The 20,060-nt window shown below is 39.1% G+C and overlaps 1 protein-coding gene across 1 annotated transcript; it reads right to left on the reverse strand.

Annotated features, from left to right (window-relative positions):
• Positions 1-18,630: 18,630 nt before the first annotated feature.
• FERD3L (Fer3 like bHLH transcription factor) lies at positions 18,631-19,119 on the reverse strand. Its single transcript, XM_018576312.1, has one exon. It carries the CDS (start codon positions 19,117-19,119, stop codon positions 18,631-18,633), a length of 489 nt encoding a protein of 162 aa, XP_018431814.1.
• Between the last annotated feature and the right edge of the window lie 941 nt (positions 19,120-20,060).

Below are 20,060 nucleotides of genomic sequence, written 5' to 3' on the forward strand. Positions count from 1 at the left end.
GATCCACTGAGATATCCTTCACTACATTATACAGCGGCTTGTCAAAATATTCCTGGATCTGTGCATGTGATCTGCATTCCTATTAAATCCTGTGGACCTTCGAGTACAAGCTCATACTCCAGACTATAAACTCTGTAAAGGAATACATGGGAGTACAAAGTGCTTGCATAGGCCTTTAACTTTCTTAAAGGGAAATACCACCTTTTTAAAATAATAACATAAGCACAGTTCTTTAGTTTTTGCATAGAAGCCAGACAGGTAAACTTAGCCTTTAACTATTGTTTTCAATGTCTGCATTCTGTTGATAAAGCAACTTGTACCATCAGGGCAATTCGAAAAAAATCCCAGAAACATATATCTACCTTTTCATTAGCTCCCCCCACTCAGTTTAGCTCCCAAGAGCTGAAGGGAACCCCTAGGTATGAAGGACTTCCATAGCCCTGTGTAAGCTAAGGAGATGAAAAATCAATCAATTTGCTCCTATTCCGAAATGGGAATTTGGCTGTTTTGTACTGCCATGCAATACTGCTATGCAATAAGGTTAAAGAGGTTTATTATGGACGAAGACCTGTGTGCAGATGTTTTTGCATGCTTGAAGTTCCTCTGAGTTGATGAAGGAGGTTTTATGTTAGCATCAGGTAGTGGATAAGGTGTGTGCCCCTGGAGTACAAGCCTTTTACATATATAACATAATAAAAAAAGTGCTTTGCTGTATACTGCACCAAAGACACAGCAAGTACCATAATGGAACAATGTGCCCTTCAGCTTTGGCGCTGAAATGCGTTCTGCCGCGTGCTCCCAAACTCTTGAAATTAACAGTTTAGATGCACATTCCATAGCATACAGTGCTAAGCATTCCCTGTTATGTTCACTGTGGTACTGTATTATTTTGTGGGCCATTTTAGTAATTCTGTATGCCTACAGAATACATACATGATATGATATGATGAACTAGGTAAATGGTGCTGCAATTCTTTTATTGTATATATAAAAATCAAAGATGACAACCATACTTACACTCAATATAATGTATTGCATCACATTATGTTAAAAGCCTTAAAGTGTGAGTCCAATAGAGGGAGCTCTAATCTCTGACTTAGTTGTGTTTGTGTCTTGTATGTTTGTCTGTTTCCTGCTCAGCTACTGTCTAATCACAGCAGACTCATCCTTGTTGCCTCAAAATGTTGGGTTTTGCTGGAACATTAGATAAGGTGACTGGATTTTTAAAATGAAATCCGGGGACACCCTACTGACCATGTCCACAAAATCATGTTCCCATTTGTAGCCACAACCACAAAATCAAACCCTCATTTTTAACCAGCAAGGAACTGGACACAAAGCAGGCATTCAAGGTAGAAACCCCAAATAAACAGATTTCACCAAGAAATGCGTGCAAAGCCAGGAATGACGCCTTGAGGGTATCAAGAGGAAATACCTAGAATGCTAGAATGTATTAATTGGTTGCTTCATGCACCATAATAGTGTCAATGGTTGTGATACACTGCAGCTATTTGAAGTTTAATAGCAGTGATAGCAGTGGAGCTAATAGTGGCGAAGGAAGAAAATGACCCATCATCAGTGTGAGGAAAAAAAATGTCCCTATGTCTGTGGCGTTACTGTAAGGAAAAAATGGCATGGCATCGGTGTTAGTGAGCAAAAGAAATGCCCCTGCATCAGTGTCAGTGGGAGGAAAAAAATGCTGCTGTGTTGGTGGTCTCTAGGTGGAGGTGTCTAGGAGGACTGTCTTGCCATCCATGTCGGTGAGATGAAGTAGAGGAACTTGCAGGCTCTTTGGGGTGCATTAAATTAAAGGGCCCTTTGTGGCTTTAGGGGAGGGAGGGACAGGTCGCCTGCTTCATGGAAATGTGTACAGCTGTCTGGAACGTCCACCTGCATTCTAGCAACCAATGACGCAGGATCAACCGGTGGTGGATCCAGCTGTCACTGCTGACTTAACACTATGCGGCAGCCAGGCCAGGGAGTCCTTTTTAAAAATGGGACATGTCCAGGTATACTATTAATTTGGGGACAACCTCCTGAAACCAGGGACAGTACTAGAAAATCATGGACGTCTAATCAGCCAAACATCAGGTACTGAAAACATGCACATTACTGCAAGACAGGAAGAATAAGAGAGAGGAACAGTGAATAGCCTAACATGAGGGACAACAACATCATAACTCAGAAGGTAGAATTCCCTTTAGTGGCACACAGCAGTGTCAATTTCTCTTTACCCCGGGCAGTTCCACCAATCTGTACATTCTGTACCACCTTTCTGATGGCAGCAAGCAATATGGAATATGAATACTAAAATACTAATATAACTTTGTAATGCTTCCCCATTGCCCTGACAGATACAGTGTTATTCACAAAAGAGAATAAAAAGTTTGGAGAAGGCAGGAGAAGTGAATTATCTAGTCCAAAATAGCTGATTTGGAAAAATTCTCCACTTTCCAGTTCAGCTATGTTGTCCTAGATTGTTCACTTCTCATGCCTTCTCCAAACTCTTCACAGTTTTGTGAATAACCCTGATAATTTATAACAGCATTTGTCACCGATCTTCAGAATGACACAGTGTACAATCTTTGTGTGTGTCAGTATTACCAAACAAAAGTTATTTTTTCAATTGTACCTCTTGTTTTCTGAAATCTCTAGATAATATGTTTCCGGTAAAAGATTGAAGTGGCCCCTTAGTGCATGAAGAAGTGATGTCAGATCTGACAGACCTTAGTTTAAAAGAAAATTCATATACCGGTATGCAGTTTGTTTATTCCCAAATTACATAATTACAGAGCACACATTTACAGCTTACATTGCAGACAGGGGAGTTTAACTGTGACGCACATAGCCTTGGCTTTGCTTTTATCTATCATGGATATCTCTCTGATAATACATGTTATAATCACATCATTTGAAGCAAGTGCATTATTCTCATCCCTGCACACAGCTATTAGCCGGAGAGTGACTCTGGAATAGGCAGTGTCCCCTAATATATCATGTAATTTGTGTGATTTAGGGCTATCATTAAAAAAAAAGAAAATGTCATGAATAACGTAACTAACACTGTGCTTTTCCTAAACTGTCAAGTTTAATCTGGTTTGCAGTGGTGGATTCTGGGTAAAATTGCAATAACTAGTTCAGAGTATTCAGTATTCCCATTTTTTCTGTTCCTTTTTCTCTTCACACCCTAAAATGAGCTTTGCATTTTGGGAAAAAATGTGGCCACCATCAGAATACAGTGATTGAAAATATAAACACAAATCTTTAGCAATCTGGCTGCCATGTTCACATATTTAAAGTGCTAATTCAGATAATTATTTATTAAAGTGGAAGTAAAGCACTTTTTTGTTTGCTTTTGCCCTAATTTAACAGCAAACTTGCACATTGGGGCACACGGAAGTCTTCCCTTCTCCAGCGCTGTCGGATTAAACTCACACTAAACTCAAGAGTTAAAATTAAAGCCAATTTTGTTTTAAATATATTTACTGGTAGCAAGCAGTAGATACTGTATATGCAGAAACATTACAAAAAGTTACCAAATAGGTAATCACTTACCTGTGTCACTGCCGCTCGCTCCCATCTGAAGATCTGAAGACTCTCGGGTGGTCATGCAGGATGATAGGGCAGGCACATGCGCAGTAGAGATCTTTGGCGGGGAGAAGAGGAGACATACAGGATAAGCCAGTGCATGCAGCCGTGAGCGTGCACGTTGGACAGACACCGTGGGACACAGAAGACACAGCAGGCACTGGATCAGAGACCGGTACCAGTGTTGGAGGGACTCCTGAAAACTACTGGAAAGAAGAAGATGATCGAATCAAGAGGCATCATTTAAGGTAAGTCCTTAAAGCAGCATGGGGGGGGGGGGGATTGTGACTTTAATGTCACTTTAAAGTAGTAGTAAGGCTGTTTTTTTTTACCATAATACATTCTGTGCATTAAGGGAAAAAACACCCAGCACTTTCCTAACCCCTCACCCCTCCACTTACCTGCAGTCGCTCCTCTCCTCTGCTGCGACTGGGAAGATACACAGGTTTCCATGAACGCCTGTGCATCCTCACTGACACCCGAGCCATACATAAACATCTTAGAGATGCCATGAATTGACTGAGTGTGTGCAGTGCACTGTACAGTACATGCACTATGCAGTGTACACAGAAAAATAGAGAAATCACTGGGGCGAGAGGAAGATTTTTTTATGTCAGAAGAGATTTTGCATGTCTCCCCTGACAAAAATCCCAGCCTCCCAGCCATTTTTTAAAATCTTGCTAAGTCATTGAATAAAGAGGAAAGGGCTTTCACTGTGAAATAAAACAGGAATTCATTAAGAAAACATAATTATCCAATCATTTTAACAATCCTAACATAATATTAGCCCCATAGAGTTACCAGAATACCATATTTTGCACTATACTGGTCCTTTAGCAGATTTTGCAATTCTAACTACTTTTGTCCTGTATTAAATAGTGAAAGTGATTCCATGTTCCTAGTGTTCAGGTGTACCTCACACAAGAAAAAATGAAAGCTTAACCCAGGCAAATGTAAAAAATACTAATTAATGAAGCTCTGTAATCAAAAGGTCTAATGTGTCACCAACAGGAAAATCACCTCTATGGAATTGCTCCCTTGCTTGCCCGAATCTCTGCTGAATTTGCCTTGCTAATGAGGATGCAGCAAGGCGGTGACATCTTGCCATCTCAGCAAATCCAAGAAGTGACCCTCCTGATATTCTAGAGAACCTGAGATTGGCGAGGTGTCACCTGTGATAGGATTGCTTGTGTAACATCAGCCTAACACATTATTAAATGTATTTGCATTTGTGATACATTCAGAGTACATACTCAAATTTGATCTGGTATCAATCTCTTCCAACATCCTGTACAGCAGAGTACAGATTGGGAGAGGGAGAACAGTACAAAGAGATAGTCAGTTGTGTTGTAGTGCTAACAAGGAACATGCTAACAGGAGAAGAGGGCAGAGTGAAAAAGGGATGAGTTCACCCATTTGCTGCTTCTTCTTTCACTGTCCAGTCAAAGGCTAATGAATGGACAAGACTTGTAAGTTTTATTTAAAGAAGAACTCAACAAAAATTAAAAAATGCTCTCGCACTGCAAGGGTTAAGTGGTCATTTTGTCCGGGGGAATCAAAAAATGCAGATTTACTTACCTGTTCCCAGTCCTGGGCTGCTAGAGTGGTCCCTGCAGCCTCTTCTCCCCTGGGCTCTGGCAGTCAAAGGATCGCTGACGTCATTATGTCTTATGCAAGTTTATTGACCTGTAAAAGGAAAAAAAAAAAAGTGAGCACTTAACCCTTGCAGTGCTGGGAGTGCTGCAAGGAAAAGTTTTTTTTATTTTCCTGAAGTTCTTTAACTGCTATAGAGAAAAATCAGGTCTCCTGCTCTGCCAAACAGAACTGGATGGACAGAAATACAAACAGCATTTAAAACAGCTACAATACATGTTTTTAAAGTGACACTAAATTTAAGAGTTAAAGCCCAAAAATGCATCCAAGTACCTGAACTATCATCAAAAATGTATTTTATTTGTGTATCACTCAGCTGTAGATCCTGAAATCATCTCTGAATTGGTGCTGATACAGTCCTTCCTTCTGGGGAGTGGCTACTTTTGTTCCCTATGATCCCTGTGTGTGTTGTAAAGTTGTCACCGCTCCAAGCTCACTCCCGTGATGGACTACAATCTCATGTTTAGTTTACTAGTTTGTATCGAGATTGTAGTCCATTATGGTAGAGAGCTTGGAGCTGTGGACACTTTACAACACACACACAGGGAACATGGGAACAAAAGTAGCCACCCTCCAGAAGGAAGGACAGTATCAGCACCAATTCAGAGATGATTTGAGCATCTGCAGCCAAGTGATACACAAATAAGATACATTTTTGTTAATAGTTAAGGTACTTGAATGCATTTTTAAGATTTAACTCCCGAGTTTAGTGTCACTTTAACTGTTTGCTTTAAGTTCATGTAATTATTTGATTGCAGCAGAAACTCCCTTTTTTAGGATATAGAGATTCAATCATATATTAGTTGTTATAATAGGTTGATTTGTTTGCATTGTTCTTATTTTATGATAGTGCGACTTATGCATCTGCCAAGCTTTTATTCTGTATTAATAGTGACAGCTCATTAGATTGCCTATTCAAGAATATATGTAGGCCGACACTAACTGTAAAATCATTTGCTTATTTTGACTGCTGGGGAAGCCTACCCATGTCATCATTCCAATGTGATTTCATTTAGACATATTTGGTGGTTTTCGTGTCTGAATAATAATTGTAATTTGATCGTTTGCAGGAACTGTGGTTATAAGCACAGTCTTCTTTTAGTGTGGCTAGCAGATATATACAAGACATTCTATGAGCATCATTGTACTTTCTCAACAGCTAGGAAAGCAGCCCTCGGATTTCCATGTTGCAGACCACCAACCATTTGTAGAATGTTAGAGGAGATCTAGCAGGAAATGGCTGGGTCACCAAGTTATGCTCTGTTTGGAGAGAGGTCACAAAATGTTTGTTGTTTCCTATTTTTTTGCCTCTCGCTGACAAAACGCTTATAGTCATACAGTGAGTCAGAGTTTAGCTCACAGTGTATTAGAGGAAGGCATTTAGCAGTTACACGAATGTTAGTTCACTTGACTTTACGTAACTCCTGAAAAATAAATAAATACAATTTTCCACATTTAAACAGAGCGGTCATATGAAAACTGGCCAGATGTTGCAAAAGTTATATATTTTAATAAAACGGAAGAATTCCACAATGCTACATAGAGAACACAGAATTAGGGCTTAGACAGGCATTACGCCGGGCTTAGACAGGCATACAACGTGAACTACACCTGTATTTGCACCACCCAGGAGCACCAGCTGCTGCTTTTTTTGTCCATAGGAATGTATAGACAGAAAATTCCGTATGTGAGTGTATACACATAAATACCGGTGCCAGTGTTTACACGCATGTAGGTTCCTGAATGCATTTTGGTACTTATGCCTCTGCATGTACAAATGCCAGCACCAGTGTTTACATGTGTACAAGCGCGTACAACCGCAATTATATTGTCCATACATTCCTATCAACAGAAAAACGCAGCAGCTAGTGCTCCCGGGCACTGGACATAAATGGCATGTTCTGCACTGTATGCCAATATGCCTGTATTTGTGCCCTTGTGCATGAGCCCATATGCAAATCGTTTTTGCCTGCAAACAAGATTGAGATCTAAAGTTCCTGATAGAGTTATATACTTTACTGTTGGACTTGAGTAAAGGCCTAGTAACCTACCAAATAAATATCTGGATCAGAGAAGGAGACTGGAGCACCGAAAGAAAACCTATGCAAACAAATAGAGAGCATGCACATTTTATAGGGATCATGTCGCACGTGGCACACACACTATAGTGATCTGTATGCTTGCTATGTGGATTCGTATGATCGCATGGAGGTATGTCTACTCAGAGATCACATTCCCCTTACTGATCTGCTAAAGTGTACACTTTCAATGAATATGTGGCATCCCAATTTTTAGCATGCATAAAACACCCAAATAATGTTGCTTTTGTGCCTTATATTTCGATAAGTTGATATAAGGAATGCGCGTGTTAAGATTTTACCTTAAAACCCTAGCCCTATTTTTATAGACTCTGCAGGCTACTGCTGTGTTGTTGTGCCACCTGCAGGGCAGCCATCAGGGGGGTACGGCCGATACTCTTGTAAGGGGCCCGGGCAGCCTGGGGGGCCCGCCCGGGTCCCTTACATGACTATCAGCCGACGATGAAGTGCGAGGATGCCTGGCTGTAGCAGCGCAGGGCCACAGCTTTGCCGCTCCAGTGACTTTGAGACAAGCTAGGGCCCCATCAGCGACAATGCTCATCTGATGTCGGACTGGCCGGAAGTGACGTCACGTTAGTGACGTGACGTCACTTCTGGCCGGTCCGGCAGCAGAGGAGGCCATGTGTGCAGGTAAGAGAAGCTAGGAAGGAAAGGAGGGAGGGGAGGGATGCAGCCCTGACCAGCCCACCTGAGACCCCTCCAGAGCACACCATAGACAGTCTCAGATGGGCTGTACAGCATCTATGGTGGGCTCTGCAGGGTCACTCTCAGGTGGGTCCTGTGTCCAGCATGTCACTAAGCCCTGCGTCCAGCGTGCCACTAAGCCCTGCGTCCAGCAGTGCGGGGGGGCGGCCTAAAGCCGTGTAAGGGGCCCCAAAATTTCTGATGGCTGCCCTGGCCACCAGTATGGTTTTAACCTCTTTATGACAATGTAATGCATATATGTGGCAGCACAGTGGGTGGGCCTTAATGTCCAGCTACCGCATATACATGTTCCTGTGCTATTCTGGTGTGCACTGAAATGGCACCCCCAGGACCATGACTGGGCTGTCATTGGCAGCTCACAACTACCAAAGATAGTGAGCCAGTAGGATAAATGAATGCATAGAACTAAACCAATAAACAGCTGCAATGTTTTTCCCCATCCCTGCCCAATTGGGCAGAATTCCTTTTACTTTCTGTCCTGTGGACACAAGAGAAAATGTCTCCAAAATAAGGGAAATGTCTGTTTAGACAGCTGTCAATGGAATAATTGTCCCCATTAGAAGATTTCCTCTCAATTCCTGCTCTGGTAAGAACTTATATTTTGTAGTTTCCCTTACTTTTAATCCCACATCAGCACAAATAGAAAGGAAGACGCTATCTAATGAGGACATAGACAGCAATGAGACCCTGTGAAACATGTAAATTGTAAAGAACCTTGAGTTGTATCGTAGTCATAATAACTAAAATGTATACTTTATTTTTCAATTAATCTTTTGGACAAAAATCTTTAGGCAAACATTCTGCATGAGTATCAGACCAGTAGCATTAAACACATTAAAACGGAACGGGGGTCTTATGTCCACAATTTGAGTTCCCTATATAAATACAATGTACTCCCTATGACAACAGTTAATTGAAGTTATAAGTAATGACTAAAGAATGTCCATCTTACTACACATAGATCAAAAGACTGTGGGTCAGACTTTAGTCCGCTGCCATTGCCTAATAAAAGGACTCACCACAATATATATGTTGGTTTGAGTAATAATTGTTTTTTTTTAATTTGTTGTTTCTTTGTGTTGCATTTTTTAACTTGAACTTTAAATATATTTTTTTGTTATTGGGAGTTTTTTTTAAATCACCTGTAAATATTATCATCCTCTATAGGGAAGGATAATAGGTGTGATAATACACTGCTCATAGTCCTTTACATTTTTCCCTGTTTTACTTATTGTTTTGAGAAGAAGGGGTTCCTTCCTATCTGTGTGCATAGGGCACATTTTATCTGTATATGGTTTGCAGCATGACACCAATATTTGTCTCCCTACTGACAGCAATAAAATCTTACAGAGGTTTTGAAACCATCACCACAAAATAAAGCATATTTTTGAGGCCTTAAAACAAGGGTAAACAATTGTGAGCACAGGAAGTAGTGCGATGGCCAACAATTAATCGGGTGTGTAGCACCAGACAATAGCTTATTTATTTATGTATTTATTAATTATTGGTATTTATATAGCGCCAACAATTTATGCAGCGGTTTACACAGTGCACATTCACATCAGTCCCTGCCCTCAAGGAGCTTACAATCTAAGGTCCCTATCTCACATGCATACATTCGAGGGCCAATTTAGACAGAAGCCAATGAACCTTCCAGCATGTCTTTGGTTATCTGAAGGAAAAATCAAATGATAAATGACAAACGAGGGTATATGACTTTATAAATTACTTTATTACTGTGATGAAATAATAAGAACTTCCTTAGGGTCTGTTCACACTTTGAGAAAAATATTCTGTTTCTGACAGTTTCAAATTCGGAACAAATATACCCAGTTCACTCAGCCTGAACGATTTCACGGAATGTAGTTCTGTTCCAGAATGAACATATCAGGCATGTTACAAGAATTACCAGAGGAAATTGTATCAGCAGAAACAAATGTGCTGCATGAAATGAAGTTGATTAGTAAGATTTCTGGCTTGCAGAGGCCCATATAAAAGTAGAGCAATGTGGAGGAAGTGACAAAGAGATCAACACTTGACATGAAAAATGTAATCACCTCTATTAGTGTAAGAGTCAGTCCTTTCCAAAATGCTCTTACCTGGATGGACCTCTGTGACCTAAATCAGCACCATTCGAATGTTCGAATACGAACCGAATAGGGGGGTGTTCGGCTCATCCCTACTCTCGGAGTGCGATAAGGATTTGATCAGAACCCCACTTTTATTCCCTTACAGGTGGATGATGGGATTCTACACAACTTCTAAAATTCCTAATACACAAGCATTCTACAGTAGCAAATGCGACTCTTATAAACAAGGATTATACTTCCCACAATCCATTGCACCCTCTGCAATTAAATTGAAACAGGATTCTATTTGATCCGGCTAACTGCTAGAGCTACATTCTTCTTTCTGCATATGGGGGATAAAAATGAACTAGCAAGAGGTCTGAAGGACTCCTGCTTTGCAAACTTTATTAAATCCTGGCACTCATATGTAATAGCTAAAAAAACTGCAGCCAACTCAGAATTATTGGTTAAACTGCTTATTTTTAATAGGATGATTAGAGGGAAACTTTAATGGCTAATAACAAGTTTTATCATTTTTTGTTTAGGGTTCTATACTTTTTTGACTGTATACCGTATATACAATCCATGCTTTATACAGTAAATAAACATTGTTATACATGACATGAAAATAAATTCTAGAGCACTGTGGGCTATCTAAAGAAGCAGCATACTGATACTGATTGCTTTAATGCTCTAGTTGACTGATTGAAACCTCAGACTAAGCTGTCTGATATGGGATCATTTGCTCTGATGACTTACTGAGCTCTGTAAGGCCTGGTTCACAGCTAGGCATTTTTGAGCAGTTGGAAAAGCGCTTAAAACGCCCAGCACACTAAATCCCATGATTTTCAATGGCCCCTGTTCACACCAGAGCAGTACATGAGCTTCTTTGCGCAGTTAACAGCGCGTTTTTGCCTCATAGACTTAAATGGAAACGCCCGAAATCACGTGGCAGGAGCATGTTGTGCAAAAACGATGCCGCCTAGGTGTGAACCCGGCCTAAAGAACGGACTTCTTTCAGCATAGCTGAGAGTTAGACCTTGATTATTGTAAACCCTATGTAATTTCCACAATTTTACACATTGAAAAACTGTTAAAGTAATTTTTGTTTAAAGTCCTGGAGACTGATCCAGACAGAAGAAAAAAAACAATGGAAATGAACAAACAGTAGCGGTGATAGAAGACACATACATGGACAAAAGCAGACATAGATCACTCTCACTGAGGCCTCAAATACTGTTAATGTTGTGTACGGATAGTTAGAGCAAGGTAAAGAGAGACCACAATAGAAGGCAAAGATACAGAGGAGGTTTACATGACCAGCTAAGCATGAACTAGAGGGCACTGCATTTAAAAGAACACGTTTTTTTTCGGGGTTTCTAAAGGGCTTTATGTGAATGAGAAATAATAAAACCTTCTATTATTTTCAGAAGTCATGGATGTAACATGAACATGTTAACATGTTTTTTGTTTCACAGAATGTGCCATTTTATTGATATTATTGACCACGATGAAGTAAAAAATAAACCCTTTTCACATTAGTTAAAGTTTTTCTAAGGGACTATTCTGAAGGTGTCACAGCTGCTCTGTTTTTTGGAGTCACTGCATACAGATATAAAAACAGTGTTACACAAGGCACTATAGTTTTTTGACAGTTGTATGTGTAGAAAAACAAATGCATTGGACCCAATTGATCTTCAGAATGTTTTAGATGGTTTAGTTTTATGTCTGTTGATTGGAAAGAAATAAGGCATGTGTAGGCTCACATTAAACACATGTCAGTTCCCCTTTTTTATAATGGGGTTGCCTGGATGACAGTTTTGAGGTTGTGTTCGTCCTACTTTATTTTGTGTTTTTCTGGATGTAGTAGGTTCTACTGGGATATCTTTGCATTGCAGGCAGTGCCAGCAAAACACAACCTTTAGCTGCATTTTGCATTTGAATGCATATGTTTGAGCTGCACTGCATTTGGATGCAAAAGGCAGTGTTTGACTACAGCACCCATCTACATAAGACCATGATTTAGAACTGTGCCTGAGTTGTAAATGTGCTTGCTGGGCTAAAAAGGATCAACTGTATGGATTTATCCTTTTAAGACTTTGCTTGGCCACTGAACATTTGATCATCTGCTCATATCAAATAAATCATTTACACAGCTAGCTACTCAATGGTAGATTCAGAGGCCAAACCTAGTTGTCCCTCACAAGCTGTCATGCTCATATGTCCAACAAACACCATTAAAGTACTGTATATCTATAAAGTAGGGTAAGGTTAAAATTGCTGTCAGTTTCGTAGACTCAAGAGGAAGTGAGAGGATATCTTTCCAATGTGAGGGATATCAATAGTTGTCATGGGAACAAGTGTCCCAACTGGTAAATTTTACCTCTATTGCTGTTCTGGTGGTAACTCAAAATTTTGTATTTACCCTCATTTTCATTTCCTGTGACCTTGGTGTTCAGTACAATTAGAGAGAGTGAACCTTTGTAACAGGTACAGAGACAGCAATAAAAAAAACAGACTGTAGTTACAACCCATCAAACCGAAATATAAAGCCAAATTCTTTGGTTATACTTTAGGAGGCATTCTTCAGGGAAACAATATACTACTGCTCAAAATAATCAACCCTTGAAATCTGTTGATAGAAAGTTTCTGCTGAGGTCTGTGTATACCCATAGACATCCTTGTAAGAAAAACAGGACACAATGACAATAATGTGTACTGATGCCTAAAAAAAGTAAAAAGACTGCAGATTTTGTTTCCAGTTGAGGGGCACACAAAGTACAAACACAGCTGTAGAGACACAAGAGTTGGTAGAACCACAGTATGCTTTGTCAGATATTTTGTTGATCTTGAAAGACATAGACATCTATTCCTTGTGGGTAAAGGTAGAACATTTGTTTTTTCAATCATCCTCTAGGTCTGACACTGGATGTACAGTCGATGGGTCATCAAGAGAGACAGTAGACAGCTAGTTACTGAGGCTAACTTTATAAATCCTTTAAAAGCTGTCAGTGTTTATGTAGCTTTCATTTTGATTTCATGAGACTGTCATAGCCTGCCTGCCTTTTCACAACTTTTGTCTTTTGTGGCTACTCAGAAGTCAGTAATTTCTTCTACATATGGGACATGAGAAATCAGAAGACAGTAGGAAATGCAGATTCCCATAATTGTGTTCCTGCTCTATAAATGTGTGTGAATTGCCTTGTTACAATTCCTGCACACCATTAGTAATGAGGAACTTGGTGACGGTTTTAGGGTTTCTCGAAATGCTGAACATTCTACTTGTGATATGTGACTCTTTTATCAGCTGCCTAGAATACTTGTGGTTGTTATTACTATACACTTAAAGCATCATGTCCTGTACCACATAAAAATGTAAATGAAAGAAAATGTATGCTCTATGTATATGGCCCTCACAGTTTTACATACTTGCTGTGCCATATTTCTATTATTGCATTAAACACAGATTTGTATATTACCCCCCGTACAGAGCTGCACTCCACTGCAATTACTCAGCTACATTTTAATATCAACAGCTTAGACTAAAATCAAATCTATAAATAGACTGTATTGTCGTCAGCAAGGTAGACCCCGAACGAGACTTGAATTGAGAACAGTAAAAAGTCTGATAGAAGAAAGCTATGCTCCTAATTGTAATGATTGTTTTGCAATAAATGGGCAGTACTACCTTCCAGGGAGTGATAATAAAAGCCTCCAGAAGATATTGTTTAGCTTGTTGGACAATACCTGTGAACAGATCTGATCTTTCATTCTGATTATCGCCCTTGTTACCTTCAGAAAAGCCTTGTGGTGTGTCCTGGTGATCCAATGACTTACTCATGGACAGGAAGATATCTTCCTAGTTGTCTTTGTCAGAGATACCTGCCGCCTTTGCTCCCTTAAGGCTTTATAAATAGTTTTAAAACAGTTGACTGCATGACTGGTGGTAGCTCCAGTTCAAAAAATGAGAGTTGGGCCTGTTTTTAGCTGAACAATAATATCATATTTTGACTTAAGAGTATTTACTAACCACCAAATAAAATGGGACCTTTTATCGGACTCTCAATGTAAACCACCAGAAGTCTCACACTAGCCTAAATACTGGGAAGAACTACTATGCAGATGCCAGCCAGAGGTACAGCAAGATTAGGGAAAGGCACCGCCATGTTATTACTTGTATAACTAATTAGCCAGCTCAGGATTTGTAGCTCCTGCAGACTGGTATAAACAGGTATAAACTTAATTAAATACATCTGTGCCAATATAGATAGATTTAGGATATGATGCAGTGCACAGGCTGACAGCAAACTGAAAGTACATGACTAGCACTCTCTGTGGAGCTTGGATAGTTCTGAAACAACTGTGGAACTGCAGGTTTCCCATATACATACAAGAGTAAGTCCCTGTTAAAGTTAGACCTGGTCTAAGGAGTGTATTCTTTTAGGCTTGCTCTTACTAACAAGCAAATTAAAATTTGCACCCATACTAATCCTCTACTGCTCTTCGTGTTTACCAGCAAACCCCCTATTCCCCTTACTGTACCCATACTGTCCCTTTCATGCACCACTGGAGCTTCTGCCATACTGCTTCTCTAATTCACTGCCCCCCCATATTTCTGTCATTCAACAACACCCCCATACTGCTCCTCTCATTCCTATTCAGCTTCCCAATGTACTAAAACTTCTGTCTGTCTCCAATGCCATCCTCTCTATGCTGCTTCTCTCATCTCTCTCTCTACACCTTGTACCGCACCTAACGATTTCCACCAGTGCCTTCCTCTCTGAAAATCCGAAAAGTAAAAATAATTGTATAGAAATTGGGGGTTTGCATCACAGTATAACTTAACCTATGGATTTTCCACAAAAAGTCTCAGTGAACCTTATTTGGAGAAGGGGGAGGTGGTATTGTTCTGCATATGTGCATAACGTTTTACGCATACATAGGAGTTTAGTCACTTGCTGGAATACAAGGTGATTGGAATTGAGTTTCCAATGATGTAAGGCTTGCATAAAGTTAAAAAAATTGCTTTTTAGGGCACTTACATCTATGTAAACCTTTTGGTAAAAATGCTCTGTATTTATCAATAATCTAGAAATAATGTACTTTTTGGTCTCTAGTGAAGAACCTTTTAGTTAATGGATTAGTCTCTGAATATCAGTCTGTCAGAGCTACCTACCCAATCTAGTGCATTAAAGTGGAACCCCAGGCAAACAGAATTTGTAATTTTTGGCCAACCATCCTTAGTGCCTCTGTCGCTGGGTTTTGGGATTGTGTAAATTGCACCGGTTTGATATCAGTTTCAGACATTTCTTGGATCATTCATAATTCTGTGCAAAATGCATTTGACTTGCTGTCAATTTCGTTCCGACCTGCATTTGATCTGCTTCAAGTGGGATTTACATTATAGACTTGTGTAGGAATGCAAAACCTGTCTGGTACAAACTAATGCCCATCAACACAGAACCTTACTGCTTTTTGGATCAGCTCCATGTTAATTGGACAAAATATTTTAGGAAGTGCTAAAGCTTTGCCTGTGACAATGTTCAGTCATAAAGGCAAGGATTTAAAGACTACTAAAAGTGTGTGCAGGAACCTATAGTTGCCTGTACTTTATACCCACAGCATTTTTTTTCTGCAGATAGAGTTTCTTTTTAACATTGAAAGATACGTTTGGGGTGAGTAAATATACTCTTGCTGAAACTGTCCCATGGCAGTGGAGAGCAGTGACTGACAGTTGGGACCTAACAATATTGTCGGAATGATGGGCCCATAATGAGGCAGCCTGAGGTGGTAGCCTCAGGTGGCATCTCCTTGGGGAGGAGACAGGTGCGGGGGCTCTGGCAGCACAGACAACTAACAACACCCAACCCCCCCCCGCTGACAGCTCAGCTACTCACTGCCTCCAGCCCACATCTAACAGCTTAGCCGGCCGCTGCCTCTCACCCGCCTGACAGCTTGGCTGGCTGCCGCCTCCCACCCGGGGCATCTTGGCTTAACCCATCACTCCCCCCTTTTCCTGGCCGCCTAAGGCAGTGAATAAGGTAAGGACAGCCCTGATCGGAATCCTTTTAAACTGTGGCGTGGCTCTTCCCCGTTAGCCATCTGCTGATTTTGGGTCATAGGAGTACATTAGTAAATGTACTTTGCTGACCCAAAAGAAAAGTAAAACCAAAAAGGATTGGCTTTAATTCTCTTTTAACATTCAGAATTGGAACAGAACTTGCACTTACATTAGCCTTCATATTTGTTAGCAACTCTAGCAATACACGAACTCAAATAACTTTTTTTTAATTTTAAAAAAATAAAGAAATGCAAACAATTATTTTTTTATGCAGCTTCTCAAATTTATAGAAAATCTATCTACTTATGTAAGTGTATTTACCCATTGCACACTTTTGTGTTCTACGGTCCTTTTTACAGAAAAATTACTTTTGGTTTGCCCTATTGGCCAAAAGCTATTCCTTCTTTTTCATCAGGTTATAGAAGACTGGAAAGTTGAGATGATGAAGTGCAGCATATAAGAAATGGTAAAAAGTAAATGGGTAAGTAAAGAATGTGGAAAAGAAGTGAGAAACATATTCATAAATTGTCCAATGAAATCTATAAAATAAAAATTTCCTAGAATTGCTATCACTGAAGTATTTTGAAAGTGAATTAAAAAACTGCCTTTGCAGCTTCATTAATAGGCAAATGCGTCTAAACTTATACTTATACTCCATTAACAAGCAGTTATAAAGTTATAAAGAGATCTGGTCCCCTCTCATTTAAAACAAGAAATAACTTCAAAATTTAAAAAAAGAAACTTGTTATATTTTTAGAAATAAAATCTAAACTTTCCAATTTGGGGGCGCTAAATCTGAGTTCAAATTCTTTTCCTCTCGATTTAACATATATTTAGTAGTATCTCAGGCATTTTGCTACAGTGACCTCTGAGGCATTATCAGATAATGCCAAAATAATTAAAGTTTTTCTTGCATCTAACTTTGCCTGTGAAGTGAAATCCCTCCCACCTGCAGGTGTATAGTGCAGCATCAACAGCTATCAAAAGCCAATTAGTTCGCTGAATGTAACTGACACAATAGAGGAAACTCCGGGGTTTCTCAGGGCTCCCAGGAGCTATGTGCCAACACTGAGACTGAAAAGTGGCCTCTTGGTCAAACATTCCTCTCCAGCTTTTTAATATCAGCCATGTCACTGCCAATAACACAAAAATACCTCAAACTTGATTTGTTTTTATGGATGGGTCTACCTATACACACCGTGATAAAGGCAAACAATGAACTCGTTTTAGATCAGCATTTTACATTTAACTTGAGTCACAATAGCCTTTTTAAAAAAACATTTCTACTATAGTATTTACAAAGAAAATAGAAGGCATTTGTAACTATCTATTTAAAAAAAATAATAATATACTATTTTGTATTCTAGATTCCAAAAGCAATATGGAAACTGTTGGTTCTACAATCTATAATAGCAGCACCAACAAATACCATTAATTTTTTTTTTTAAATGTCACAAAGTAATAATCCTCTGTAATTTGTGTAAACATTTGCAAAAAAATCTTAGGCTAATATATAAATGTTTTTTTTTTTTTTTGCAACTTAAACAATTAACGTGTTCTTAAGCACAACATTTTATGCATAAGTCTGTAAAAGTTCTTGCAAATGTTAGTATGTTAGCTGCACCTGCAAATTCACCAACTCACACTTGGATTCATCACAATGTTTATACTGGCTGTTTAGCGTAGATAAAAAAAACAAAAAAAAACATCATGGAGCATTTCTCTCTGTTTTCTGAATTGTAAATATGATGCATGTCAAATTCTGACTGAGCTTTATGCAATTCAAGTGAATATATGTCTTTGGTTTCCATTATGTTTAAATATCTCATCTCCCTTTTAAAAACATAAAAGTTGCATTACAGAAAGGAATTACATTCATTTTCTAATGAAATTAGATCCTCATTTTAAATGTTTTAGTTATTATGGTATTTCTGTAATACATTCTATCATACATAGTTTATGTAGTACTGCACCTGCATTTAGATCACAGAATGCTTGGAATGATCTGAACATTATACCCAACTCTAAATAACTTTTTAGATTGCTCAGTACAAAGTTTACTTTTTCATTACCTAATTCTATGCAATTAAGTTATGTTTTCTCCTACACACATTTATCACAGGGTACTATAATTCAGCTTACACAGTATACTACAATATAGGCATAATATATCTTTATCAGTTTAATTACATTAAAATATAAACAACAACATTTCACCCACAATACTGTACTGCCAACAATATCATAATTCCTTTCAGCTTTTTGTGATTATTAAACAGCTTGGCAGAGTCACTTTCGTTTTCCCCCTATGGGCTAAATCTAATCCATATGGCTACATTTTCAAGCCAAACCTGGAAAGAAGAAAGCAGGAACACCAGCAGCTATACTTTCTTTAAACCTTAAATATACATCCAGAGAAATGTCAGTGAACCCAACTGTAAATAGCATCAATTTTCTAATTTTTCTTCCCAGGGCTGTTAAGCAATTCTGTCATGAAAGAGATGTACACAATAGCAAGACGTAGAGTTTCGATTCGTGAAAGTCTTTTCTCGTATGCAAATGTTGGCACCTTTTTTCGCAGTATATCAAAGGCTTCATTGAGGTTGAACATTCTCTTTCTCTCCCTAATGTTGGCCGCTTGCCGCTGGGCATAGGTAATCACTCGTTTTCGCTTTGGTCGGCCAATAGGAGAACATCCTTCACTTTCTTCCTCGCAGTCTGTTTCTTCATCGTGAAATCTGGTCAGCGGAGACCTTTTTTCATTAAATGATATCCCACCTTCTCCAAATGATGCAAAATCATAGAATCTTTCACAGACATCCTGACCTGGAGATGAAGATACCATTGTGTTGTTAGGATGATGGTTTTGCCTGTAAGAAAATGCCATCACATCCACATCAGCACCGAACACTGAGGACTCAGTTACACCTCCTTTGTACTCCATTTTGCAAAGTTTATGACAAGCAATCTTTGTGGTTGTTGGAGGCTTTCTCTTGAGATCCTCTTCTTGATATCTTACTTTTGCAAACAACCATCACGATATAACCATGGTGGCAAGCATTAATATTTATATCCGTGAAGGTAACAGGATTAGGCAGAAAAAAGGAGAGTGAAAAAACAGCTCCATCTTAAAGTTAATTGGAATCGACATGCGTAATCTGAGGGCACGTGGATAGTCCATATAAAAGTTTCTTTTTTAAATCATGTTAAACCGAGAAAGGAAAATGTCTTTTTTTGTGTGTAATGGCTCTTAGTTGTCACCTGCTGAGCCGTCAGAGCTGATGATCACAGAACTCTTTAGCAGTGAGGACCTGGAAGTAGCTGCTTTTGCGCTGTGCACTTTGGTAGAGATTTCTCCAATTGATATAGGACAAGTGCACTCTTACTCTTTATGATCTTCTGAAGAGGAGACTTGTCTGCAAAGGAGTCGAATAGAAATGTTTATCTTGTTTCCCAGTGCTGAGGCAGTTGAATGACAGGACCTCCATTAGCCTAAGCAAGCATTGTAGCAAACCCAATATGGCATTCCCAATTGTAACTGTTGGAATCAGCTTTATCCTGCAAATAAGTTTAAATATATTGCCTACCGTGCAGTAAAATATTTACCTTGGTGTTAATTGTAGACTCTTTGTCGCATTACTCATGATTCTTATACACTTTTATATTTGGAGGTACAATACATTTTACCAAGTAAGTAATTGACAATAAGAAGAACAATGCACTGTTATAACAATAAAAGCAAAATACTATTTCTTATTTTATATCTTACTGCTATTTCACTTTGTATTTTATTTAAATAGGCAAAGTCAATTTTTTTATGTTCAATAGCCCATAAAAACTACTCAACAACAGCAAACTTGCTTTTTTCTGGTTTCACTGTAACTG

Source organism: Nanorana parkeri, unplaced genomic scaffold (genome assembly GCF_000935625.1).
Source record: "Nanorana parkeri isolate BGI_ZX_2015 unplaced genomic scaffold, ASM93562v1 scaffold64, whole genome shotgun sequence".
Classification (NCBI taxonomy): domain Eukaryota; kingdom Metazoa; phylum Chordata; class Amphibia; order Anura; family Dicroglossidae; genus Nanorana; species Nanorana parkeri.